The sequence below is a fragment of the Xiphophorus couchianus genome, chromosome 14, assembly GCF_001444195.1.
Source record: "Xiphophorus couchianus chromosome 14, X_couchianus-1.0, whole genome shotgun sequence".
NCBI classification, from domain to species: Eukaryota; Metazoa; Chordata; class Actinopteri; order Cyprinodontiformes; family Poeciliidae; genus Xiphophorus; species Xiphophorus couchianus.
The window spans coordinates 24,431,502-24,459,264 of NC_040241.1; the positions used below are offsets into that span (position 1 = coordinate 24,431,502).

The 27,763-nt window shown below is 41.0% G+C and overlaps 2 protein-coding genes and 1 long non-coding RNA gene across 3 annotated transcripts; 2 read left to right on the top strand and 1 right to left on the bottom strand.

Annotated features, from left to right (window-relative positions):
* Window positions 1-6,657: 6,657 nt before the first annotated feature.
* On the top strand, window positions 6,658-6,865 carry LOC114157663 (uncharacterized). Its single transcript, XR_003598200.1, has 2 exons — window positions 6,658-6,688; window positions 6,805-6,865. It is a non-coding gene; the product is annotated as an uncharacterized LOC114157663 (long non-coding RNA).
* Window positions 6,866-9,883: 3,018 nt separating this feature from the next.
* Window positions 9,884-20,015, top strand: LOC114157907 (alpha-tectorin-like). The gene is made up of 19 exons (XM_028039079.1): window positions 9,884-9,993; window positions 11,463-11,534; window positions 11,707-11,804; window positions 12,769-12,978; window positions 13,219-13,281; window positions 14,719-14,812; window positions 14,919-15,048; window positions 15,548-15,803; window positions 16,499-16,655; window positions 16,749-16,836; window positions 16,930-16,992; window positions 17,143-17,339; window positions 17,421-17,555; window positions 17,642-17,829; window positions 17,918-18,069; window positions 18,752-18,997; window positions 19,085-19,247; window positions 19,364-19,459; window positions 19,947-20,015. Exons 2-19 carry the CDS (start codon window positions 11,486-11,488, stop codon window positions 20,013-20,015), a joined length of 2,454 nt encoding a protein of 817 aa, XP_027894880.1. The 5' UTR covers window positions 9,884-9,993; window positions 11,463-11,485.
* Window positions 20,016-21,750: 1,735 nt separating this feature from the next.
* Window positions 21,751-27,700, bottom strand: LOC114157615 (uncharacterized). The gene is made up of 3 exons (XM_028038718.1): window positions 25,409-27,700; window positions 24,957-25,086; window positions 21,751-22,840 (listed from the first exon to the last, which is right to left on the bottom strand). The coding sequence occupies exons 1-3, from the start codon at window positions 25,975-25,977 to the stop codon at window positions 22,106-22,108; spliced, it is 1,434 nt and encodes a 477-aa protein (XP_027894519.1). The 5' UTR covers window positions 25,978-27,700; the 3' UTR covers window positions 21,751-22,105.
* Window positions 27,701-27,763: the final 63 nt, after the last annotated feature.

Consider the following 27,763-nt stretch of genomic DNA (forward strand, 5'->3'; position numbering starts at 1 on the left):
GTGTGACCTGTAGTGTAAAGATTGGAAGGTTATTGAAAGATAGAATCCTGATAAAATAAAACATCTGAACAAATTGAAAATAAAAATATGGGTTCTAAGGCTAAATAAATTGGTAGAACTACAGGATGAAATATAAATAAATAAAGAATAAGCCAATAAAATGAGGTCACAGAGGATTGTGGAAATGATGTATTGGCAAATTAATAGATGACTAAATGAAAAATAAAGTAAATAAATAAATAGATAAATACATAAATGATTAGGTAGAGAAATAAATAAAATAGAAAATGTATGTAGAATTGAGAACTAAAATATTAGATAAAAATGTTAATTATTCCTTCTAGGCTGAGAAGGTAGTAGTAAAAATAGAATAAAATACAATGAGCTACAATGGGACCTTTTTAATGAGTTGAGGATAAAGAAAAAACAGAAAAGATCTTCAGAGAAACAGGCTCTAACTGTAAGAGGAATTGATCAGATAACAACAAACAGCAGCATTCAGCTGATTCTAGATAGTTTCACAATCAGTCTTTTTAAACTGACCAAAACTTTAAGATAGATAAATATTATTAAATCTACAGGACTTATTGATAACTAAGACAGGATAAATTAGAAGTAACTCTCTTGTTAAATAGAAATTGATTAAATACAGAAAGGTTTGCTAAAATTTACAAGATTTGTTGTTGAAGGATAACATTAAGTTTGAAATAACTTATTGGTTAATGAAAAAAGATCATGTGGAACTATTGTAGAGAATCAATACTAAACTGTAATAAGAGATGATTGAAAAGTGCCTACAGAAAGAGAGGGCTGCAAATAAAATAAGAAAATAAGAAAATAAATAAATAAATAGAACAAAACAGGAAAAAGCGACAAGTATGTTTATTTAGACAAGAGAATAATGAAGCCCAGGGAGGAGTTGCAACCCCCACTCACAGCAGCTCAGCAGGGGAGAACAAGAAGAGCTGTGCTGTAACTTCTACCCCCACTAGATTCAACTAACCAACATGTGAAGCCTCTTTACAAAACACTAGTATATGTGTTTTTAAGTATAAGCAACCCCAAATTTTAAAATTAGATGAAACCAAAACATATCTGATGATTCAAGTGCCAAAACCTAATAAAGCAGTAGAAGAATTAGGAGTTCCTCCTGAAATCCTTATTGACTCTCTTTCCTGCCATAAAATCATTCCCTCCAAGAGGTGAAGGAAAGTTCATATGGTGGGTTAAAGATTTGTTTTGTGATCTGACAATAGAGATTGCTCAGACTAGTGTAGTGACCTTAAAACATAAAGTGTGAAATCTAAAAGTACAAAGGATTTAATTAACCTTTTTTCCTAAGGAACATAGAGATTGGCTGTTTAAATCTTAGGGTTTTGTTTGGCACCGTAGATTATAGGAAGATGTAGAGAGTCATTACCATCACATAAGGCAGGATTTTGATGTAGTTTTAGTTTCCTAAAATTCAGAGAACCATTTTCTCTTTAGTGCAGGTTGTTTAAGCAAGCAAATACATAGTGAGCAATGAAATAATGTGGAAAATGTTAAATGTAAGTTTTTAGCATCAAAACACCGAGTCTAAATTGGTAAACATGCTTTGTCAAACATGAGTTAAAATTCTTTGTAAAATGAATTATTTGAAAATCATAAGAGTAAAATGAAATAATGAGCTTTAAAACTGTAATGTGAAGTGTTTTGGGAAAATAGAGTCATCTTGAAGGTTTAAATCATGCTGAAATAAATGATTCTGTTTGTTTTGAAAGTTTACCTATTAGGGAAAAGGGCAGCATTGAATTGGGTAGAATTTCTCAGGTAAAATTATGAACCTGTTTCATCAACATCTTTATTTAAAGTAGTAGAAATTATGTTATGGGTTTACCTTTTATATTACTTAATTAGATTACTGAAACTTATATTACTTAAACAAAATATTTGAAGAACATGTCTGATCTGTACTAAACACAAAAGTGAAAGGAAAGATATTGTCTGGTGAAATATATATTTATTTTAAATGGATTTGACTTGTTCTCCATTAAAGATGTTCTGACAATGGACTAAAGTATTTTGAAACCAATAGATAACAAATTTATAGTGATAATGAAGCATATTTTGGTTAATTAACTTGGGGAAATAATTATAGAAATTAAAAATATTATTGTGCTAGCCATTTTCAGAGCACTAATTTAATGGATTAAGAATGTTTTAAGAAATGTTTTGAAGAATCTGTTATTGATTAAGTTATCACTAATCAGTAGAAGTACTCAGGTGGGTCTGAGATGTGGGATTATAATGATTTTTCTAAACTTGATTTTTGTTTTGATTTACATCCATTTAAAATGACTTTGAATAAAACTTTAAATTCTACTACCAGTAAAAGGCCTAGAGAAAAATTGGTGTATTTTGAAAATGTCTGGATTTGTTAAGTTATACATTGACATTATAATTACCCCAGGTCTAACTCTTTTGAATCTTCATTTAAGGAAAGCATGTAGAATGTTTTAGACAAACTACCAGTAAAATCTAGTTTGTTCTATAAAAGTAATTTAAACTGGACTGTTTAATTCACACTGATATTCATTGTTTTGATGGTAAATGTAAGCTATACAACTACGTCTTTAAGCTTTTGTTATTGTTTTGTTTTTGTTCAGTCTTATATTACAAGATTAGTTTAAAATGAAGATCTGCATATGCTTAACATTCAGGGCAAACATTAATTTAGAACCTTGTCTTTTGAAGCAGGTGATTACAGGGTTTCGGTGTTTTCCATTTGTTGGAGGTGTAGTATATAATAATTGAAACGTAAATTGAATGGATCACATCCACCATTTAATAAGCAGAACTGGACAAGTAGGAGATAAGGCTTCACATGATGAGTTGCTCATGGCTTTCTACACACAGACTGGCCTAGAGTTCAGAGCTCCAGACCTGACTCTGGACTCTACAACAAAAGCTGTTGTCTCTGAAGAAGAGTGCGACTGCTTGGAGAAGCGGTTTCACATTTATTCCGACGATAGCAGCCACAGTGGGAACGAGCGGTGGAGAATTCACTCGGACACAGAGTGAATTGAAGATATTTGTGTTGAATACACAAATGAATGATGCCTTTGGAAAATCTGATCTCTGTTTTGTCATTGCAGTTTTGCAGCTGTTTTTCTGGTGCCCTGTGGATGTGGTCTCATTCAAAGTCTGCGTTCTTTGATAAAAGATTAAAGTAATTCCCCTGATGGAAAATAACAAAGCCAAATTTACTTTTTTAAGTTAAGCCATTGTTTGATTATGCTGACACTGATGAAGATGACACTAGAGAATGTTGTACTTATATTTCTGATGCTAATCAAACCCATTTTGATGAAGCAATGTCTGCCTTGAAAAACCTGCAACAGGCCATGTCACAGGATGCAGTTCCCTCACGAGGAGATGTTTTTTCTTGGCTCATATATGGACCATGGTGGCATCTGCTGTTGAAATTAATGATGCTTCTTCTTATTATTCTTTTCTTGTTTTGTATTTTTACTGCCTGCATTATTCCATGTTTAAAATCAATGATAGCCAAAACTGTTGGAAATGTTATGTATCAGTATCAACTTGTTGCCTCCATCTCTGAGGGAAACTCTGATGTCTAACGTTGTGACCATACATTGAAAATGTGCCAGCAAGAAATGTGTTTTTGATGTCTGTGTTAGACTTCATAAATAATGATATGAAAAACAGGAGGGAATGTTAGAAAAATGATCTAAGTTCATTTACTTGTGAGTTTATTTGAAAGGTTATGTTTTCATATTATTATTTTGTGTGTTGTTTACTTGACTCCTTTTCTTCTGTGAAATACTATTAACCATTTTTAGGATGTTTGCCTGGAGGCTAGAGAAGTTTGCACATTCCTGTGTTATCAGCTACATGTGTAACTGATTAGTTGTGGTCAGCCATGCCCTTTTAAGGGCATGTCCACAGAAGGTTCCAGAACACCCTGTAAAAAAAGGTCATTGGTCAAAATCTTTGTGTGACTATGTGAAAAAGCCCAACCTCCTTATAAAGCCAAATGCAGACAAAGATCTGGCAGAGTTGATCCCAGACAGTGTTTGACGGCGGCTTTCCGCGTCTCAGATCTTCCCTCCTTTTCTGCAGAAAAGAAAATTGTGCCTCTGGTTGAATCTTTGCAAGTTAGGAATTAAAATAAACCTATCAGACCAGTTTTTCTGATCTCTGCTCTTCATGGTCAGCCGGCGGTTCTGTTGCGCTCAGCAAATAAACATTAAAAATAAAAGTGTGTATTTGGTCTTTTATTCATGTTGAATATCCAGGTCGGCGTGGGATATTTATGTATTTAGATTACAAAAGGCATTTATTTGACAAGATAATCAAAGTCTTTATTACTAAAGGTTTTGTTGAAATTTGATCATTTTGATGGATTTAGATGAAACTGACTGTTTTAAGGTCAAAGTTGTGTAATTGCATGAGAGCTGGAGCCGCATCAGGCCGGCAGGGCTGCATTAACCTTTGAACTCTTTGAAGAATTAATGAGCTACACCAACATTTCATTTCCCATTAATAAAGTGGTTTTGAATTCAAATTGAATTTGAAAAGCCTGCATGTAACAAGTATGAATAGTAATCTAAGCTTTAGTGAAGTTTCACAAATCACTTAAAGGTTTCACAAATCCCAAACATGGATTAAAATATTCTGTTATTAGAGCAGAATAATCCAGTCCAGGTTTGAAGAGTCCAGGTGTTGTAGTTTTTAACCTAGAGCCGATTAAAGATGCGGAAGGTGGTGAAAAATTGGGTGGAATCGCCCTTTAGTCATTTCCCCAATCGGAACCAACTTCAGCTTGGTTCTGCAGACCGGGCTTCTCTGCTGGAGAGAGAAATATGGAGATTTAATTCATGACTCACTGGCAGGAACAGACGGCCAGACGAGGCTTTTCTGTCTCATGACCGTCGTTGAGTTTGTAATAATCGCCTCACAGGCTGTTTTCTGTTCGGACCAGTTTTTCTGATCTCTGCTCTTCATGGTCAGCCGGCGGTTCTGTTGCGCTCAGTTTACAGGTCCACTGCGCTGCTGAAATCTGCCTGACTGGGCGGAAGTGAGGTCAGGAAGGAGTTTGATATGACGCAGTTTGAGACTCTGCAAACCAAGGATGCTGCTTGCTGCGCCCTTTTGGCCGACCAACGGAGGGGCCACTGGGAAGGCCCCAGTTAGCCCCGTATGCCAGTCCGTTCCTGGTAGAGACTGGATTCTAAACTGGGGCAGAAGAAACATTTGAGCTAATAACTGAGAAACTGAAGTAACATTATAAAACATACTGAGCTTATTTTAGTTCAGCATCAGTTTGAAATGTTACCAAACAACAAACTGTGAGTCACATCTGCTGTTCCTTGGAGCTCCACCTGTTAATTACCAGGTGTAATTATTATTATTATTGTCTTCATTCTTCAGCTCATCTTCCTCATATCTGTGGTGTAAATTTGAGGCAATGATGCCTTTTAGGATTCACTGGTTTTATAACCCATTACTGGACAATCCTCTGTAAATGTCCTCTGGTTTCATGAAGGAAAGGTGGAAAAACAGTTGAAGCCCAAAACAAATGTCATGTTGTGAGAAATCACTGAGTTATTAGCATCTGGTGTTTTAATACATGGCTGCAGCTGTGCTCAGTTTTCTGGTTCAGTGACATTCCTTTGCAGGTGTTTCTGTCTTACCATCAGTACAAATAACTGAACAGAATGTACCCGGGGCAAATACCTGTCCCAGGAGTTTGGCCAATCATCACCGTCACCTCCTCGTCTCCAGGTAGGACGGAGACGCCAAATCGGCCCAGCAGCTCCGGTCACCAGAGAGCCACCTTCATCATCACCTTCATCATCCTCCTGTAGAGGGTAAGACCCGCTGGACTCTCTTCTGCTCATCCATGGAGACATTTCTCACAGAAAACCAAATTCTCTGAGGGGGAAAGAGGAAACATTCACAGCAACAGAGCCACGTAGAAAAACAACCGAAGATTATTACCATCTATTTGCAAAATCACCACCACAACAAGCTTTTAACCATAAATTCTCCAGATGGAGGAAACTTTCACAAAAACTTTGTTAAAGTTTCATAAACTTTATGTTGACAGAAATTGATTTGGAGAAATTTTACTTCCCCAAATTGTAGCTATGTTACAAAATTATTTTTTTTCAATTTGGTCCAAAATTTCCACATAAATTTGCATTTTGGTGCATCTGATGATGAATTGTTAAAATATGATTCATGTTTTGATCAGTTACTTTTTACCAAATGCTTTTCTGCTCTTAATTGAGTCGTTTCCTGGACGGAAACTTTTTACTTTTACTTGAGTAAAAATATGTTGAACTATTGCTTCTCTAACTTGAGTAAAATTTGTGGTGTAAAGTTACCCTGAGAGCTTTATAGAATCAGAAACTTTGACTTTGATTCTCTGAGCTTCTATGCACCACAAATCTGGAACAAACCACCAGAAAACTGCAGAACAGCTGAAACACTGAGTTCCTTTAAATCCAGACTAAAAACTCAGCTGGTTAGAGCTGATTTGGAAACATAATCATGAAACATTGATCAATAATCTGATGTGCAAAAAAAAAACCATAAAAATATAAAGTCAACAGCTTTACATTTTGCACATCAGATTATTGATCAATGTTTCATCAAACAGGAGAACACCTGCGTCAAGGTACAGCTTCTCTGAATCTCACTCACCTCAGGATGTTTGACGCTAACACACTATGAGAGACAAAGTTCAGCTTTGACAGTCATTGAAATGCAGACTTGTCTGTCCTTCACTTCTAGACGTGTGGTGGAACTCGGAGTTTCAGATCTGTCCGGTCCCAGTCTGGAGCTGCTGCCTTCATCAGCATGGCTTGGACTGCCTATGTAAGACTGTCTGTTATTCTGACATATTATTATTATTATTATTGTTATTCACATTTATAATTGTTCCTTCCCATTAATTCTTTAGTGATTATCTCAGATGGGGTCAGTGGATCAGTAGTTTGAACTCTCCACTAGGGGTCGTAACTAGTCGTCTAGTTTACGGTAACACCGCTGGATCTTTAGACACGGTTGCAGGATCATGAAAATGAAAACCTCAAACTCTGATAGTCGTCACATCAATGGAGACAGAAATAGAAATGGACAAAGTTCCTGATGGATGGGAAGAGAGACCAAGCTTGAACTTTTTACAGGGTTTGTTTTTGTGACAAAATGTTGGTGTTGAGCTTTTTAAAGGAAGATTTCCTGAGTTTTGCACATAATGTTTGAGTTATTAAAATATGAGGGGAAAAACTTTTCATCATCTTGTAAAGCTGATGTCCAGTTGAACCACAGCAGTTTGTGAAGTCTGGTTCAAACTTTGCTCCTGTTGTCTTTTCAGGTGAAGGACCTCAAACTCCATGAAGATCCAGTCTGTGGACCGGTTCTGATCCAGACCCGGGTGTTATGAGGAAATCTCTGACACATAGCGGTTCTACTGCTGAGCGTTTCTTTGTTATAATCAAATGTGGTGAAGGGAAGTGAGTGAAACACTAAACTAATCAGAGTTTATAGTTGGTCTTCAATGAAAGAAGCTTTTTGATTCTCACCTTGTCTGAGCTCAACACATTGTAGATGTGAAACATCCCATAATGCACAGAGGAAAACAGAGAGCAGAATGAGGCTGCAGTGGTTCACAGTGAGCTTCAATGTTTCAGTCAGCTCTACAATCAGGAGGAATTTGATTTCATTTCTAGTCTCAATGATCAGTAAAGGTTTAGCAGGGATTGGTGGCTGTTACTGAGCCGTTTTTCTTCTTCTGAAGCTGAAATTTACAGAAACTCCAACATGACGTTTGTAGGTTGATGTCAGTTTTTAACATCTATAAAATTATTATCAAGTTGAGTTTTCAATTCAGAAAGTTAAAGCAGAGTTTTAACTCTTACAAATGTAAAACTGGAGCACTTCCCCCTCTTGTGGCTACAATATGTATTACATACAAGCTTTAACTGGTCATTTGTTTTAATTCTTCTAAACTTAGACAGAATAAAAGCCATTTGAGGTCAAATAAATGATTTTTTTTCCATTCTACTTTCGGCCTTTTGTAGTTTTTCTTCAGTCTTTGGATGGATTGTTGTTGTTTTTTGTTTGGTTTTCATGTTGGACATCTGATGTGCGGCGGCGACATAAAGATCAGCACTTTTGATTTCTAATCACTAAAATATTAAAGTGTGCAATGATGATTATTAATCAAACATTTTTAGTTTTTATAATAACTACTTTGGATGAAGGTGATTAAAGTTGTAATTCATGTTTTAATCAGCAAATAAACATTAAAAATAAAAGTCTGTATTTGGTCTTTTATTCATGTTGAATATCCAGGTCGGCGTGGGATATTTATGTATTTAGATTACAAAAGGCATTTATTTGACAAGATAATCAAAGTCTTTATTACTAAAGGTTTTGTTGAAATTTGATCATTTTGATGGATTTAGATGAAACTGACTGTTTTAAGGTCAAAGTTGTGTAGTTGCATGAGAGCTGGAGCCGCATCAGGCCGGCAGGGCTGCATTGACCTTTGAACTCTTTGAAGAATTAATGAGCTACACCAACATTTCATTTCCCATTAATAAAGTGGTTTTGAATTCAAATTGAATTTGAAAAGCCTGCATGTAACAAGTATGAATAGTAATCTAAGCTTTAGTGAAGTTTCACAAATCACTTAAAGGTTTCACAAATCCCAAACATGGATTAAAATATTCTGTTATTAGAGCAGAATAATCCAGTCCAGGTTTGAAGAGTCCAGGTGTTGTAGTTTTTAACCTAGAGCCGATTAAAGATGCGGAAGGTGGTGAAAAATTGGGTGGAATCGCCCTTTAGTCATTTCCCCAATCAGAACCAACTTCAGCTTGGTTCTGCAGACCGGGCTTCTCTGCTGGAGAGAGAAATATGGAGATTTAATTCATGACTCACTGGCAGGAACAGACGGCCAGACGAGGCTTTTCTGTCTCATGACCGTCGTTGAGTTTGTAATAATCGCCTCAGAGGCTGTTTTCTGTTCGGACCAGTTTTTCTGATCTCTGCTCTTCATGGTCAGCCGGCGGTTCTGTTGCGCTCAGTTTACAGGTCCACTGCGCTGCTGAAATCTGCCTGACTGGGCGGAAGTGAGGTCAGGAAGGAGTTTGATATGACGCAGTTTGAGACTCTGCAAACCAAGGATGCTGCTTGCTGCGCCCTTTTGGCCGACCAACGGAGGGGCCACTGGGAAGGCCCCAGTTAGCCCCGTATGCCAGTCCGTTCCTGGTAGAGACTGGATTCTAAACTGGGGCAGAAGAAACATTTGAGCTAATAACTGAGAAACTGAAGTAACATTATAAAACATACTGAGCTTATTTTAGTTCAGCATCAGTTTGAAATGTTACCAAACAACAAACTGTGAGTCACATCTGCTGTTCCTTGGAGCTCCACCTGTTAATTACCAGGTGTAATTATTATTATTATTGTCTTCATTCTTCAGCTCATCTTCCTCATATCTGTGGTGTAAATTTGAGGCAATGATGCCTTTTAGGATTCACTGGTTTTATAACCCATTACTGGACAATCCTCTGTAAATGTCCTCTGGTTTCATGAAGGAAAGGTGGAAAAACAGTTGAAGCCCAAAACAAATGTCATGTTGTGAGAAATCACTGAGTTATTAGCATCTGGTGTTTTAATACATGGCTGCAGCTGTGCTCAGTTTTCTGGTTCAGTAACATTCCTTTGCAGGTGTTTCTGTCTTACCATCAGTACAAATAACTGAACAGAATGTACCCGGGGCAAATACCTGTCCCAGGTGTTTGGCCAATCATCACCGTCCCCTCCTCGTCTCCAGGTTTATTTAATCCGGTGACGCCAGCAGAGACCAACAGAAGCAGCAGCATCCGCCGGACAGAGACGCCAATTCGGTCCAGCAGCTCCGGTCACCAGAGAGCCACCTTCATCATCACCTTCATCATCCTCCTGTAGAGGGTAAGACCCGCTGGACTCTCTTCTGCTCATCCATGGAGACATTTCTCACAGAAAACCAAATTCTCTGAGGGGGAAAGAGGAAACATTCACAGCAACAGAGCCACGTAGAAAAACAACCGAAGATTATTACCATCTATTTGCAAAATCACCACCACAACAAGCTTTTAACCATAAATTCTCCAGATGGAGGAAACTTTCACAAAAACTTTGTTAAAGTTTCATAAACTTTATGTTGACAGAAATTGATTTGGAGAAATTTTACTTCCCCAAATTGTAGCTATGTTACAAAATTATTTTTTTTCAATTTGGTCCAAAATTTCCACATAAATTTGCATTTTGGTGCATCTGATGATGAATTGTTAAAATATGATTCATGTTTTGATCAGTTACTTTTTACCAAATGCTTTTCTGCTCTTAATTGAGTCGTTTCCTGGACGGAAACTTTTTACTTTTACTTGAGTAAAAATATGTTGAACTATTGCTTCTCTAACTTGAGTAAAATTTGTGGTGTAAAGTTACCCTGAGAGCTTTATAGAATCAGAAACTTTGACTTTGATTCTCTGAGCTTCTATGCACCACAAATCTGGAACAAACCACCAGAAAACTGCAGAACAGCTGAAACACTGAGTTCCTTTAAATCCAAACTAAAAACTCAGCTGGTTAGAGCTGATTTGGAAACATAATCATGAAACATTGATCAATAATCTGATGTGCAAAATGTAAAGCTGTTGACTTTATATTTTTATGTTTTTATGATGTAACGCTCTTTGAAATGCCTTGTTGCTGAAAGGTGCTCTACAAATAACATTTGATTTGTATGACTGATTGTTGCCATGGCAGGAAACTTTCCAGGGTGCGTTTCTTAGGAAGGTCAAACTAAACCACAGAAGAACACACACAGCCTCCAGCTGTTTGTGTTGGCATCAGGCTGAGCACTGAATGCCAGCTGCTTCCTGTTGGACGTCGTTCCAACCAGAGTTTCTCTGCTTCGTCTGTTTGGTGTCAGGCTCTTTGTTACACAAGCAGTTTTGTGAGGTGACATGATTCAGCTCACTACCAGCGCTGCTGTTTGGATCAACCAGACTCACTACAGATCAAAACCAGGACCGGATCATTTTGAAGCCTCAGAATCTGGCAACAGATCAGAAAGAGTTGGAAGTTGCCAGATATTGCCATTAATCCACTTTAAGTTTTGGTTTAACATTAAAAATGTAACATTTCTGGGAGAAATCTGAAACAAATATCATCATTTAGGTCCTGCTGCTGATTCCTCTGCCTTGTTGTCAGTAACTTTACAGCCTGTGTTTGTACAGAGGACATTTGTGGCCCCTGCAGGTGTCCCTGTGGCCCCAGGTGGCCTCAAAGGAATTCATTCATGACTGAAATAAAACGAGACGTTCAAACTTCAACAATAAACTTAGCAGAAAGTAAAAACTTATTTATGTTTCATGTGATGTTCTGTTTTCCAGCTCTCTGATTGGTCGCCTCCAACATGCTCCGCCTCCTGCTCCTCTTCCTCTCTGCTGCCATGTTGCTGCCAGGTGAGTTCCTGCAGTTAGAAGCAGTTTCTGCTGAGTCAGTGAAGATGGAGGAACGGAGCTCCTGCTGCCATCTTGGTCTCCAAACAGACCAACTGATGCTGGTTTATTCATCTACAGATTGTCATGTTGCTGCCAGACTCTGGTTCTCATCTCATGTGTCTCTGTGTTTCAGGAGCTGCTGGACAGCTTTCATTATTTACTATGAACACAAAGGTGGACATCAGCTCATGCCCCATCACGTACTTTGGACAGAAATACGAACAACTTTATGTGAGTAAAATGATGGATGAACCTCTACTAATTATTGCTAGTCAGACACATGATGATGATGATGATGATGATGATGATGATGATGATGATAATGATGATGATGACAAGTGATGATAATGATGGTGATATGTATGATGATGCTTATCATGATGATTGATACAGTGCTGATAATGCTGTGCTAGCTGATTTATGATGATATGGTACAGTGATGATGCGATTATGATGGTGTACAGTGCTGCTGCTGCCTGTTAGCTGCTGGTGCCTGTGACAGTGCTGACTGATGATATGCTGCTGCTGCGATGCTGACTGCTGAGACTGCTGCTGATGGTGCTGGTGCCCGTGGCTGCTGCTGCGTTGCTGCTGCTGCTGCTGCGCTGCTGGGCTGATGCATGTGTGCTGGTGATTGTGATTGTGCTGCTATGATGCTGCTCTGATGTGATGATTGTGGTGCCCGTGCTGTGATGATGTTTTCTGCTGCTATGCCTGCTGCTGCTCGGACTGCTGCTGCTGTGTTGCTGCTGCTGCTGCTCCTGTGCTGATGCCTGCTCTGCTGCTGTTGCTGCTGCTTGCTGCTGCTGCTGCTGCCCTGTGCTGCTCTGCTGCTTCTGCTGCCTGTGCTGCTGCTGCTGCTGCTGCTGCTGCTGCTGCTGGGTCCTGTTGCTGGTGATGTTTTGATGTGCTGCTGCTGCTGCTGATGGTGACGTGCTGCTGGTGTGTTGATGATGATGATGATGATGATGCATGCTTGATGATGATGAATCTCTGCAGCTTCAGCGCTCTGAGTCTGCCCTGCTTTTATTTTGAAGCAAAACACAGGAAGTAGGAGTCCAGTGGATTTTCTGCTCATTTAATCAGAAACTGATCTGTAGAGTTTTATTCTCAGGACTTTCCAGACTCTTTTCTCTTCCTGATGAATCTTTGTGGGTCGGTTTTTCTTTGACTTGTTGTGTTTCTGTTTTTTCAGCTGAACTTCACCAGTGAGAACTTTGTTCTCTGTTTCACCGGCTTTTATGAGCCTCAGGGCAGAGGAGACTGCTTGGTGATGCCTAAAACAGGGAACGCATACTTTTTTCTTGAAACTGTGCCTAACTATGCTCAACTGCAAGACATTGTCCAGAATCTGCCAAGCATTAAGAACACTGGGGAGTGCTACATGACCTTTATGATCTCTGCAGTAAGTTCTGTTCAGTGATTTAAATCTGTTTTCTGGTTTTAGAAAAGACTTAAACACAAAACATTGATGGAAGAATATGAATGAACTGATAGAACTGTATGAGCTGTTTACATTTAGTTCTTATATTTTATTCATTGTTTATATCGCCTATAGTATGTAATTATGTTTCATGCAAAGACTTTTTGTGAAAACCTTTTGACTGGATCAAACCTGCTGACTGTTTTTTTGTATTTTTTTTAGTACACTTTTCTTCTAGTAAACTTTGGATCACAAACTGCTTTTATGAATTCAGACCAACCATTGGTAAGTCTTTGAATCTTTTACGAAATACAGGAAAAGCTTTGAGTTAATAATTAAATATTGTCAGATCTAAACATCTACCTGAAGATTTTCCTGATTATTTTCAGTGTTTATCAAGACATCATTTAGACTCCACGTCCACTGGAGTGGACATGATGTTTTTCTGGGGTTAAACTAATAAAAATATTAGGGAATTGGTTATTTACATGATGCTTGTTATAGATTGCTTTGTTATTAAGCAAAAACAATAAAGTTTAGACCCTTAAGTTGATACTAGTGAGTTTCAGTCATCCAGACGAGCATGTGACTGAAAACAGACGGGGAGGAGGAAGCTTCTGTTTTACTTCAAAAATATTCTTTATGTTCATAGCAGCACAGAAATGTTTTCTCTGTATATTTTTAAGTAGTTCCAGTAATAGTATTTGAAAGTATTTTGAACATTTTTCCTCTCATTAAATCGTAGGATTTTTTTTAAAAGTTGAATGTCCATCCCAATGGACATCAGGACTTTGTGTTGGCTGTACAGCGCCTAATTATTCAGTGTTACTGTGCAAAGAAAGAAGCATGTGTGAACATTTCATAGCCAGTTTGTGATTTCATAATGATTTTCTGTTATTTTCTCAATGATGGAGTAAAAACTGTCAAACCTTCTTGAACTGATGGTACATCAAGAGATTTCTGATCCAGTGATTGGATGAGGAAAATAAGCCACAGGAATTAGATGGTAAATTGAGAAGTAAAGCATTCCCAGTTTTTCAGTGTCTCATCCAGAGAAGTTCAGCTACACAGTGAATCAGTGGGTGTTGTTGTCCTGCTAGATCAAATTATCAGTCTGTAAACACAAAAATCTGAGAAAAAAGTCAGAGCCGACTGGATGCAAGAGGCCATAATACACAGAAAAACACATTTCTGCTGTAAGAAATGTAAAATCCAAACTGAAACTGCTTCAAGGTGTTCATAAAATATAAAGGTTACATGGAAATAGCCAGCAGTTTGATAACTGTGTAATCTATTGTTATATGTTTACATCACTACAAATAATAGCATGTCAATACATCTGAAAGTTCAATGGCCATCGCTAAAGTCAAAGCTATATTTTATATTATTTATTCTCTATTCAGACATGCACACTGATAAACAAAACAGCAAAATCCAGTTTAAAAGGTTGAGACCATGAGTTATTGCATGAAGCTCTGTGGGGAAAGTATAGAAGTTTTCATGACGTTCTACGTTCATTTAGTCAAGATGTCCATTACAATGGACACCATGAAAAACATAGAAACATGAGAAAAAAACATATAGAAACATGAGACAGGAAAAATGTCTGTTTTGCTCTTCAGAGTAAAAATCAGCTGAGTAAAACAAAGTTTTGGCTCAAAGAAAGAAATGAGTTTTTATTCTGTGTTGAGTCTCTGTGGTTCTGACTCTGTTGTTCTGCAGTTCCCTGATTTTCTGGTGGATGGAAACAAAGTTTTCACTCCAAGTGTTGCAAACCAGCAAGCCTACGCAGATCTGAGCGGCTGCAGGTCATCAGGTCAGTGAACCTTTGAATCCAAACCTGAACTTTGAGATTCAGTGAAACAGTTTTTCCTCAGATAAACTGAGGTTCTGAGTTTTCTGTCTCTTCCTTCGTTTCTCAGGCGTTCTGTTCAGACCTGGAGACGTTGTCAGCTCTGATCCAATAACCTGCACGACTCTCACCTGTTCTCAGTCTGCAGTCCTCCAGAAAACCAGCTGTGGGACCACGGAGCGTTGTCAAGGCAACGGCGTGTAAATATGGTCATTTTTACTTATTTACACGCTCAAAGTCCTGCTACTAAAAACAGCACTTTGAAGGGTGCTTTATAAATAAAATTGATTGATTGATTTTGTATTTGAAAAGTGGGAAAGAGAAAAATGTGTTTTCAAATTTGACTCATGAAGTTAAATTTCACTGGAGCTGTGGTCTTTTTCACAGCAAGCATTAACTTTCAAGGAGCAGCAGGAAGTGTTAAATGAGCTTTTATTGTGAAGGAGCAGCAGGAAGTGATAAATGAGCTTTTATTGTGAAGGAGCAGCAGGAAGTGAGCAGTGGTGGAGAACAGATCAGAGATCAGTGAGGCTGAAATGAATCTTTCTGCACAGCAGTTGGTCTAAATCTGAGTCCTTCACATCAGTCAGACCTCAGTAACATACTGACTACTGATCCAGAGAGCTGGAGGAGTAGAGCGCCCCCTGGTGGCTGTGGCCCCCAGCAACAGGTCTTGATGTTTGTTTCTGCCTCCACCAGCTGCTCCTCTGCCTCCTCGTTGGGCTCCGTCTGCACGGTGACGGGTCCGGCTGTGGTGGACTTCCAGAGCCAGCAGAACTCTGTGAAGGACCGGTGCTGGTACTCTCTGCTGAGGATCCCACCAGACTTCCAGGTTCTGGCCCACTTCCAGGAGCGGCGCCGTAAAGACGTGAGCTTCCTGGACGGCGTGACGCTGCGACTGAACGGGTCCACATCGGCCGTTGACATCCAGCTGAAACAAGGAGGCAGAGTTCTGGTGAGCCGCTGCAGACGCTTCACGGCTTCCAGCAGGGCCGTAATCTGGATCCTGGGGTTCTGGGGGCCCGGCCCAGGAACCTCTGGATTTATGAAACAAATGCAACTTTTTCTGCTGCTAAAGAGCAAACTGATACTTATAAGAGACTGACATGAAGTTAAAACAAAATCATTTTAAATGTTCACAACAGGAAAAACACTAGCAATGAATTTGATGATTAAATTTCCTAATTTAAACGTTTTGATTAAAAAAATCTTAGACTTTATAGTTTTTGTGGTTTCTTATCTCCTGAACCCAAAAGAACTGAAACAGTTTTGAACTTTTTTTTCTATCAGCTTTGATCCTAAAGATAACTTATAAAAAATATTTTCTGAGTTTTAGCTGAAAACAAAAGTCAGATTCAGTTTTAGTTGAACTTTTTCAGTTGGTTCATAATTTATTTCAGTCATTCTGTGTGTGTGTGTTTAAAGCTTTCCTCATGCTACAGAACCTTTTCAGAGCTGCTGAGTCACAGGTCCGCTGTAGTCTGAAGTTTGTAGGTGAAGCAGCGTCTCTCTGCTGCTTCACCAGCAGGGGGCGCCACCTTCCGAAGCCCCTCCAGACTCGCCTGCAGCTCCTTTTCTCAGACAGGCCTCCAGGTTTCTGTGGCTCAGCCTCTGAGTTCTGACAGTCCGCTGTGTCTCTGTGGGTCGCAGCTGAACGGCTCGCCGCTGACCCTCAGCGGCTCGGTTCAGACGGGTCACGGTGTGAAGCTCTCCAAGGACCAAACTGGAGTCACTGTCCAGGCGTCCCTGTCCGACTTCTCTGCTTCTGTCTTCTTTGACGGCTCCACGGCTCAGATCCACCTGAAAGGTACAGAGCATCAGATGAGTTTGGTTCCTGAGGATCGCTGCTGTCCTGCAGTCTGATGCTGATTGTCTCTCGCTGCGTCCTGAACCCGTCCAGGTTCTGATGGACTGCCTCTGCAGGGTCTGTGTGGAAACGCCAGCAGGTCTCTGAGTGAAGAGCGGCTCTCTGAGGACGGCTCCACCAGGTCAGACCTCCTTACCGACCGACCGCTGCTGGACAGACGGACTGCAGGTAAACTCAGGAATCGGTGCTGACCTTGTTGTGTGTCGCCCCCTAGCTGTGAGGCGCAGTACACCGACGCTACTGACACAACCACCAGCTGCACCAAGATGGCTGAACGGTGAGCACATTGATCCAGAACCTTTAGTCTGAGTTTCTCTCTGATCTCTGGGGGAAACTTCATGTTTCATGGTGTTTGATGCCTCGTGACGTCAGCTCTGATGGGAGATGAATCCGTTTATTGATCATTGATTGTCTCCATGTGGAGCAGCTGTACCCTCCTGAAGGAGGCGTCCTTCTCCTCCTGCGGCGTGGACCCGAAGCCCTACATGGCCGCCTGCACAGACACTTTGTGCCGCTATTCGGATCTGGACGGCCTGAGCTGTCGGTTCCTGGAGGCCTACGCCAGAGCCTGCAGCCTGCAGAGCAGCGCCGCACCGGAGGACTGGAGGTCCAAGGCTCAGTGCTGTAAGACCTGCTGCCCTCCGTCTGCTCCATGAATCTGCTGCTGCTGCTGCTGCTTTTCACAGTAATGCACCTGCTCTGCAGCGCCCCCTGGGGCCATCTGTCAGGACAGGACCTGCAGCGATCACGAGTTCTGTGGAGAGAAGACAGCTGGAGGAGAAACTCGCTGCTTCTGTCGGGCCATTTTTGCCTCCAAGTACAGACAGACGAACTCTTTGGGTAGGACAGCTGTGACCTGAGAACAGGCCTGAATGTTTGGAGGAAACCCTCTGACTGCCTCTCCTCACCAACGCTGTAACCTCCAGGTGATCCGCCGGTCTGCAGGCAGAGCTCTACTTCTCTCTCTCTGGTCGGGTGTCTCCTGGAGGACAAAGGCATCGACTACTCTGTCTTACAGCTCAAAGATCCGACCTGCAGAGGTCAGATGGACCAGCAGACCCACATGGTGACCTTCAGCTTCAACAGCACCGACCTCTGTGGGACTGAGGTCACGGTGGGTTCACGCTCTGCTTCGGGACCTTGATGTGGAGGCAACTTTCACAGGTCAGCTTTTGGTACGGAGTTAATGTTTCTGTTTGCAGACCAACAACAGCCAAACCATCTACAAGAACACCATCATGACACAGAACCTCTCCTCTGGAGGAATCACTCGCCAAGACCAGGTCTACATCGGGTTTTCCTGCGTTGAGACCCAGCCGGACATACAGACGGTGGCTTTCAGGATCAAAGACAGGTGGGTGTTGATCCCATCAGGTAAACTTGTGGTTTTAGTTTCAGAATCAGGTGAAAAAGATTCAGTAAAACATTACAGAATAGTTTGGTCAGTTTCTGTAGGAATAGATTGATATAACAGAGTCCAATCCTTTCTCTTTATGATTCAGGTCAATGTGATTTTACAGATTTGGCCAAAAGCTTAAACACTCTATGAAATACTAGATGTAGCTACGCTGTCCTATCATAGATATATGTTGCATAGAAAACATAACTTTGATGAGTTGGAAGCTTTTAGACTCCTGTAACTTGGGTCGTTCCTTCATCAACGTGTCTGTAGCGTAAAGTTGAGCTGAATGCAGTTTGGTTCCCCTACGAGATGAACCCGTCGTCATAGCAACATCGTGACGGCCCACAGCGTCTGTTGACGAGGGCAGTGATTGGATGTGGCCTGTGAACAAGCAGGAAGCAGAGGGGAAATAATGGGAGGCAAAACAGGTGCAGAAAACCAAGACATAACAAAACCTACTGGAAAGAAAAGAAGCTCCGGTTAAGCTGACGTAAAAACTGAAACACCAAGGAGACGACCACAGCTAGCATCTCCATATGACAGTACAAACCTGCTGGATGCAGAAAGCAAAGTAAAATCTTTGAGCAGTCAGAAGTAGAAGCAGACTCCTGCCAGCTGTGTGTGTCCTCTGCAGCTCTGTGGTTCAGTTCATCTCATCCGGACCTTGGAATTACTCTCTGACCATGAAGGCCTACACCGACGCCAACCGAACTCAAGCTGTGGCCTCAAACACCGAAGTTCGTCTGAACCAGAAGATCTGGGTGGAGCTGGACGCCGACGGCCTGGATGAAAGCCTGGTTGCCGTGGTGATGGACTCCTGCTGGGCGACGGACCAGGAATCGGCCAGCGCTAGCTGTAAACATTACCTGATCGAGAACGGGTGAGACCGCTGCCCATATTCAGCCTCTGTGACCTTTCTAACCTCTCTGATCCGACCACCAACGTTTGATTTGACGCTTGTGAGCAGTTGTCCAAACCCTGAGGACCAGACGGTGAGCGTGGAGGCAAACGGAAAGGGAACCTCCAACTACTTCTCCTTCAACATGTTCCAGTTCACTGGGAGCTCTGCTCAGGTCTACCTGCACTGCAAACTGCAGCTCTGCATCAAACAGGAGAACACCTGCGTCAAGGTGCAGCTTCTCTGAATCTCACTCACCTCAGGATGTTTGACGCTAACACACTATGAGAGACAAAGTTCAGCTTTGACAGTCATTGAAATGCAGACTTGTCTGTCCTTCACTTCTAGACGTGTGGTGGAACTCGGAGTTTCAGATCTGTCCGGTCCCAGTCTGGAGCTGCTGCCTTCATCAGCATGGCTTGGACTGCCTATGTAAGACTGTCTGTTATTCTGACATATTATTATTATTATTATTGTTATTCACATTTATAATTGTTCCTTCCCATTAATTCTTTAGTGATTATCTCAGATGGGGTCAGTGGATCAGTAGCTTGAACTCTCCACTAGGGGTCGTAACTAGTCGTCTAGTTTACGGTAACACCGCTGGATCTTTAGACACGGTTGCAGGATCATGAAAATGAAAACCTCAAACTCTGATAGTCGTCACATCAATGGAGACAGAAATAGAAATGGACAAAGTTCCTGATGGATGGGAAGAGAGACCAAGCTTGAACTTTTTACAGGGTTTGTTTTTGTGACAAAATGTTGGTGTTGAGCTTTTTAAAGGAAGATTTCCTGAGTTTTGCACATAATGTTTGAGTTATTAAAATATGAGGGGAAAAACTTTTCATCATCTTGTAAAGCTGATGTCCAGTTGAACCACAGCAGTTTGTGAAGTCTGGTTCAAACTTTGCTCCTGTTGTCTTTTCAGGTGAAGGACCTCAAACTCCATGAAGATCCAGTCTGTGGACCGGTTCTGATCCAGACCCGGGTGTTATGAGGAAATCTCTGACACATAGCGGTTCTACTGCTGAGCGTTTCTTTGTTATAATCAAATGTGGTGAAGGGAAGTGAGTGAAACACTAAACTAATCAGAGTTTATAGTTGGTCTTCAATGAAAGAAGCTTTTTGATTCTCACCTTGTCTGAGCTCAACACATTGTAGATGTGAAACATCCCATAATGCACAGAGGAAAACAGAGAGCAGAATGAGGCTGCAGTGGTTCACAGTGAGCTTCAATGTTTCAGTCAGCTCTACAATCAGGAGGAATTTGATTTCATTTCTAGTCTCAATGATCAGTAAAGGTTTAGCAGGGATTGGTGGCTGTTACTGAGCCGTTTTTCTTCTTCTGAAGCTGAAATTTACAGAAACTCCAACATGACGTTTGTAGGTTGATGTCAGTTTTTAACATCTATAAAATTATTATCAAGTTGAGTTTTCAATTCAGAAAGTTAAAGCAGAGTTTTAACTCTTACAAATGTAAAACTGGAGCACTTCCCCCTCTTGTGGCTACAATATGTATTACATACAAGCTTTAACTGGTCATTTGTTTTAATTCTTCTAAACTTAGACAGAATAAAAGCCATTTGAGGTCAAATAAATTATTTTTTTTCCCATTCTGCTTTCGGCCTTTTGTAGTTTTTCTTCAGTCTTTGGATGGATTGTTGTTGTTTTTTGTTTGGTTTTCATGTTGGACATCTGATGTGCGGCGGCGACATAAAGATCAGCACTTTTGATTTCTAATCACTAAAATATTAAAGTGTGCAATGATGATTATTAATCAAACATTTTTAGTTTTTATAATAACTACTTTGGATGATGGTGATTAAAGTTGTAATTCATGTTTTAATCAGCAAATAAACATTAAAAATAAAAGTCTGTATTTGGTCTTTTATTCATGTTGAATATCCAGGTCGGCGTGGGATATTTATGTATTTAGATTACAAAAGGCATTTATTTGACAAGATAATCAAAGTCTTTATTACTAAAGGTTTTGTTGAAATTTGATCATTTTGATGGATTTAGATGAAACTGACTGTTTTAAGGTCAAAGTTGTGTAATTTATCATCTTAATACTCCAAATCCCTCAGAGTTCACATTGAGTGTTTTGAGATGGCAATCAGCTGATCCAGTCCTAAAAACGTTACTCTGTTGCCATGGTTACTCATGACAACCTTAAGTCCTTCCAGCTGCTCAGCATCCAGAACCAGAGAAGAGGAGCCGGCAGACCAGTCGTCCCATCACAGATTTGGAAATGGCAACATTGCACTCCAGAACTGAAGGGGGCGCTATTTCCTGTATCATCCACAGGTCTTTTTTCTTTTTCTTTTGGAAATTGTATTCCAGTATCACTCAGTAAAATACATTTAGAAAGTAATTTATTTTGCAGTGAAACAAGTTTTTAACACTTTATTTCTGTTCATGATGAAGATTTTCTGCTTACAGATGATAAAACATTAGAATATTACACCAGATTAATAATTAATAACTCTCTGCTACCACCAGCAGAGTGTCTGGTTTTGCAGTCGTCCTTTGACACGGATCCCAAAACTGAGAGCAGAGCTGTGTTCATGACTGCCACCAGCTGCGACGAGCAAGAATAACCGTCACGATTTAGGGAAAGGTCATGTGAGAGGTCACAGTACTGCTGGGGCCAATAATTAGGGGAACAAAGAAACTGCTGAGATGTGGCGAGGTTCTGATGTGGAGCTTCAGGCAGCAGAAGAATACTAACATGTTTTTTGCCTTTATATTTATTCATGAAATGTGATAACAAGCAATCAGTACATAAGAAAATTCAAATACATTCAAATGCTTCAGAAATATCTCATTACATCAATCTGAGAAAAAACCTCAACAAGGAAAGGAAAAACACATATTATACATGTTTATGAATGATCACTTGGTTCACTGTCCTGCATGCTGTCTGTGTTTCCTCTTTTCTCCACTTTTTCAGCTGCTTGCTGGTTTCAGTTAACGGACGAATAACAGGCCTTTGCTCTACTGGGAACTTCTGAACCAGGAGTGTTGAAACACCTGAGGATGGGAAACGCTCTGCTCCTCTGAGAACTACACAGCCGCTCCCTTTATTTAGAGCGGCTTGTTTTGGTAGTTGACTAGCAGGCAGGCCACTGTAAACAGTTTATTAATGTTTCCAGCCATAGATAAAGGGATAACAGAATCAAACAGTTTGTTTTCTTTAACTCTTCGGGTCACCCGTTCAATGTGAACGCGCAGGCGGGCGACTTTCTGAGTCTGCAGGACGTTTGGAGACGTCATCTGTGGTTTTGTGCTGAGAAAAGGTGGACAATAGACTTTACACTTCACACAGTCAGAGACGAGGAATCCTTCATCCACCATTACGGCCATGTCCTCAGTAAGACGATCCGCCAAGCCCGACCTCATGAACAGCTCTGTGTCACTTACTGACCCCTCATAGAGTGAAGACACAAAGGTCACCGCACCGTGGGGGGCCGTTCCCGTCAGTCCTCTCATTACGAAGTGACACTTGGACTTGGAGGACATCTCAGTCTGGAGGAGAGCAGAAGCAGGAGTTTGGCATCTGAGCTCAGAGCTTCCAACTATCACCTGAGTATCTGGAAAATCTCTGAAGTCCTCAGGGAGCTGAGCTCGGACGGCATCTGCATCGGCCCAGATACACAGAGAACCCAGAAGAGAGTACAAATAATCAGCCCACGAACAAATAATGCGGCTTGCAGTGGAAGGCTGAATCTGGAACCGGTTTGCTAGGTCTCCTTCCTTCAGACCTGCAGCCAGGTACATCTGGAACAGGAGCAGCTCGTCGATGGGCTGCAAGGAATCCCCCTGGTAGAAGAAAAGGCAACAGCACACAAACATTTAAAATATACAAATATACACTTTTATTTACCTATTTACTTATTTTAAAACAAAGAAAACAAATAACCAGCAGAACAACAGAAAACAGGAACAAAATAACGATCTTACCAACACTTTCTGTTTGAAAAGCAGCAGGAAGAAGCAAACACTTTTTATCTCAATTTAATGAAATTCATCACTTAATCACTCAGTTATCAGAAATATAAAACTAAGAATGAAATACAAGCAGCATCTGGAGAAAACATGTTCTTGTCTAATCTGAGGTAAAACGTTCCTGTCGTCCTGCGGTGTGTGTACTGTGTGTGTGTACTGTGTGTGTGTACTGTGTGTGTGTACAGTGTGTGTGTGTACAGTGTGTGTGTACTGTGTGTGTGTGTGTGTACAGTGTGTGTGTACTGTGTGTACAGTGTGTGTGTACAGTGTGTGTGTGTACAGTGTGTGTGTACAGTGTGTGTGTACTGTGTGTGTGTACTGTGTGTGTGTACAGTGTGTGTGTGTGTACAGTGTGTGTGTACTGTGTGTGTGTGTGTACAGTGTGTGTGTACTGTGTGTACAGTGTGTGTGTACAGTGTGTGTGTACAGTGTGTGTGTGTACAGTGTGTGTGTACAGTGTGTGTGTACTGTGTGTGTGTGTACTGTGTGTGTGTACTGTGTGTGTGTACTGTGTGTGTGTGTACTGTGTGTGTGTGTACTGTGTGTGTGTACTGTGTGTGTGTACAGTGTGTGTGTACTGTGTGTACAGTGTGTGTGTACAGTGTGTGTGTGTACTGTGTGTGTGTACAGTGTGTGTGTACTGTGTGTGTGTGTACAGTGTGTGTGTACAGTGTGTGTGTACTGTGTGTACAGTGTGTGTGTACTGTGTGTGTGTACAGTGTGTGTGTACTGTGTGTGTGTGTACTGTGTGTGTGTGTGTACTGTGTGTGTGTACTGTGTGTGTGTACTGTGTGTGTGTGTACAGTGTGTGTGTACTGTGTGTGTGTACTGTGTGTGTGTGTACAGTGTGTGTGTGTGTACAGTGTGTGTGTACTGTGTGTACAGTGTGTGTGTACAGTGTGTGTGTACAGTGTGTGTGTGTACAGTGTGTGTGTACAGTGTGTGTGTACTGTGTGTGTGTACAGTGTGTGTGTACTGTGTGTGTGTGTGTGTGTACTGTGTGTGTGTACTGTGTGTACAGTGTGTGTGTGTGTGTGTGTGTGTGTGTGTACAGTGTGTGTGTGTACAGTGTGTGTATGTACAGTGTGTGTGTACAGTGTGTGTGTGTACAGTGTGTGTGTACAGTGTGTGTATGTACAGTGTGTGTGTACAGTGTGTGTGTACAGTGTGTGTGTACTGTGTGTGTGTGTACAGTGTGTGTGTACAGTGTGTGTGTACTGTGTGTGTGTGTGTGTGTACTGTGTGTGTACAGTGTGTGTGTGTACAGTGTGTGTGTGTACTGTGTGTGTGTGTACAGTGTGTGTGTACTGTGTGTGTGTGTACTGTGTGTGTGTGTACAGTGTGTGTGTGTACTGTGTGTGTGTACTGTGTGTGTGTGTACTGTGTGTGTGTGTACTGTGTGTGTGTACTGTGTGTGTGTGTACAGTGTGTGTGTACTGTGTGTGTGTGTACTGTGTGTGTGTGTACAGTGTGTGTGTGTACTGTGTGTGTGTACAGTGTGTGTGTACAGTGTGTGTGTGTACTGTGTGTGTGTGTACTGTGTGTGTGTACAGTGTGTGTGTGTACTGTGTGTGTGTACAGTGTGTGTGTACAGTGTGTGTGTGTACTGTGTGTGTGTGTGTACAGTGTGTGTGTGTACAGTGTGTGTGTGTGTACTGTGTGTGTGTACTGTGTGTGTGTGTACTGTGTGTGTGTGTACAGTGTGTGTGTACAGTGTGTGTGTGTACTGTGTGTGTGTACTGTGTGTGTGTGTACAGTGTGTGTGTGTACTGTGTGTGTGTGTACTGTGTGTGTGTACAGTGTGTGTGTGTACAGTGTGTGTGTACTGTGTGTGTGTACTGTGTGTGTACTGTGTGTGTGTACTGTGTGTGTACTGTGTGTGTACTGTGTGTGTGTGTACTGTGTTCTTTGGGAAGCTGTGAATACGAACCGTGTGTGTTGATCTGACGGTAGTTTCTGCTTCGCTGCTTCCCTCAGCGGCTCCTGAAGAACGAATCATTTTATGGACAGACGGTTCAATGAGCCTCCAAAACATCAGGAAGAGACGATAACTCGCAAATCTGTTGGTCCAGAACAGAAACAGGAAACTACTCAGTAATGCACTAAGAAGAGCAAACAAGAATAGATCTACTTCAAAATAAAGAATGTTAGTTATTGTATTTTATGTAAGTAATAATGAAAAATACTTCCAGTAACATTATATAATGTTTATTTCCATTTGCTCTCCAACATTACTGTAGCACAATAACAAGTGTGACTTTAATGAACTGTTAGTGTGTTTACTGCATTTTGGGGTTAAAATATAATTCAGTTAGGAACCAGAGGCGGGTGAGGAACCAAAATAAGAAATAAACAAAGATAATGCGCAGTGTTTGAGCTTACCTGGTGTAGAACCGGATGTCGTCATCGGATCCTGCGAACCTTTGCAATCCAAAGCTGGGTGGGATTTCCAGTTCTCCAGCTTGTTCCTTTAAGGCGTTCATATCTTCTTTTAATTTCTGGTTTTCATTTTCAGCCCCGTCCAGGTTGGCCGGTTCTGGGACAGAGCAGTAATCATGATCCAGGTGGGTGAATCCCACCGGGGGGTCAGCTGCCCGGCTGTCAGGCCTCCTCAGACCGGCTCTGGGCGGCTGGACGCTGCGGTGGCTCCAGGAAAACAGCACCGGCACGGCTCCTCTACTCACCACTCGCCTGCCCCCGGCAGCTTTAGGCTGAAGAAGCTGATCCGGAGTGAAGTGAAGGCTGCACACTTTGGTGTGCTGCGTTAGCTTCAACTTGTCCCGCCGGATGTTAGCCAGCCACTGCCTCCTTAAGTCAGGATCGCTTGGAAATCCGTGAAAACTTAAGAGGCCGTTGTATTTGGAAGAGGCTGTGCACTGAGGGACGCAGCAGGTCTCATGGTACTGCTTCATCTGCCTCTGGAACACCACCTTGTCTTTCCTAGCCGTCATGCTTACTCTGAACGGAAACAAGGAAGTCGTATTTCGCTCTTGCGGATGTGACGTCGCACCGTACGCTCAACGTCACATCCGCGTGACGTCGCGTGGGTGTGTGTGTGTGTGTGTGAGTGGGACATGTTCAGACGTAAACAGGTATAAAAACAGGAGCTGCATCAGTTTTCTGAATAATTTGATGATCATGTTGAGATTTTTATGCTTTTGGTTGATTGAATAAAATTCTGGTTGAGAAACTGAAACCCGGGAGAGACACGAGCAGCGGGCAGAAACGCTTCCTCTCAACAGACTCCAGGTCCGATCAGGTCCGTTTGGTTCGGTCCAGAAGGTCCAGACGGTGACCGGAGACACCGGCCTGCCGTCTGCAGCTCTGCCCGGCAGAGAGGCGTCCTGCCCGGGTTCTGCTGCGGCGCTGATCCGGTCAACTGCAAGAACAAAACCCAAATATCTATAAAACTCATTTTAAAATAACTTTATGTTTTATCCACAGCATCTCATTAATATAGTTTTAGAATCATTTAGAGAAAATAACATTTAATATTTTATAATATATTTATAATAAAGAAAATAATTTTAAGCTTTGAAAATGCAAATTTATCTAAGATGTCAGTTTATCTAATGCCTATTAAAACTATATCACTGGTTTAGTTTTTATCCCAGTAACTATACTGGGGACAAACTGGCTTGATGCTGAACTGTTTCTCCAGCCGTGACTCTTATGGAGAATAAATAGTGCCAAAAGACAATAACATGAAATAATTATTTAATTTATTAAATAATTACCCTAATCCTATCTTTTGATCCATCTTTAAATAATATAAGTTTATTCATTAATTGCTTACTGAAAAATGTACAATAAAGTTTTCTGAAATATGTTTTTTATTTCTGATTAATTTATGCAAATATAAAGCAACAAGTCTTAATGAAATGTTTGTTTTTTATTTAATTTAAATTCAAATCTTGAACTTTCTCTCCAGACATCAGCTGCAGGTCATCATCATGTTGAGAGGAGAGACTGTGGGACCGGATAATTCCTGGAGCGGAGGAGGTTCTGAGGAGAGGACGGGATGCAGGCCCACATTTCAGGACCAGAACCATGAAACGTTTGGAGGAAGAGAGAATAAAATGATCCAGCAGGGATCAGGATGAGATGAAGGTGTTCAAGATGGTCCATGTATCCAGCAGGTTCTGGACCTTCAGAACCAGCTGGTTCTGGACTCCAGGCCAGGCAGCCGCTGGTCCAAACTATGAAGAACCAAACGGAGAACCGCTAAGGAAACATGTTCTGCCTGAGCGTCCACATGAAAAATAATAAAACGAGTTATAAAAGTTCTGCTCCCTGATGAACTGCTGGCCTGAAGCCGAGCAGAGATCCAAACCGACCAACCAGCAGAACCTGAAGCCTGGAGCCTGGAGCCTCTCATTCATTCATTCATTATGAAAATGCATAAGAACAGGAAAAACAAAATATTTATACATTTCTTCTCAAAAATGCCTGTATGAGGAAAATGCTAAAGAAAATGTGAAAATAAAATGTTTTAATTTCTGCTTTTATTCTTAATTATGTCAGTTTTGGTTCTCCATAGTTGTTCCCCTAAATCATGGAAAAACATTTAGCTTTAATATTATTATTATTATTATTATTATTATTATTATTATTATTATTATACCTGCAAATAGAAGTTTGGATTTGCAGCAGACTGAGATTCAGTTTCATGCAAAAATGATGCAGATTCATCCTCCCTCTCTCTCTCTCTCTCTCTCTCTCTCTCTCTCTCTCTCT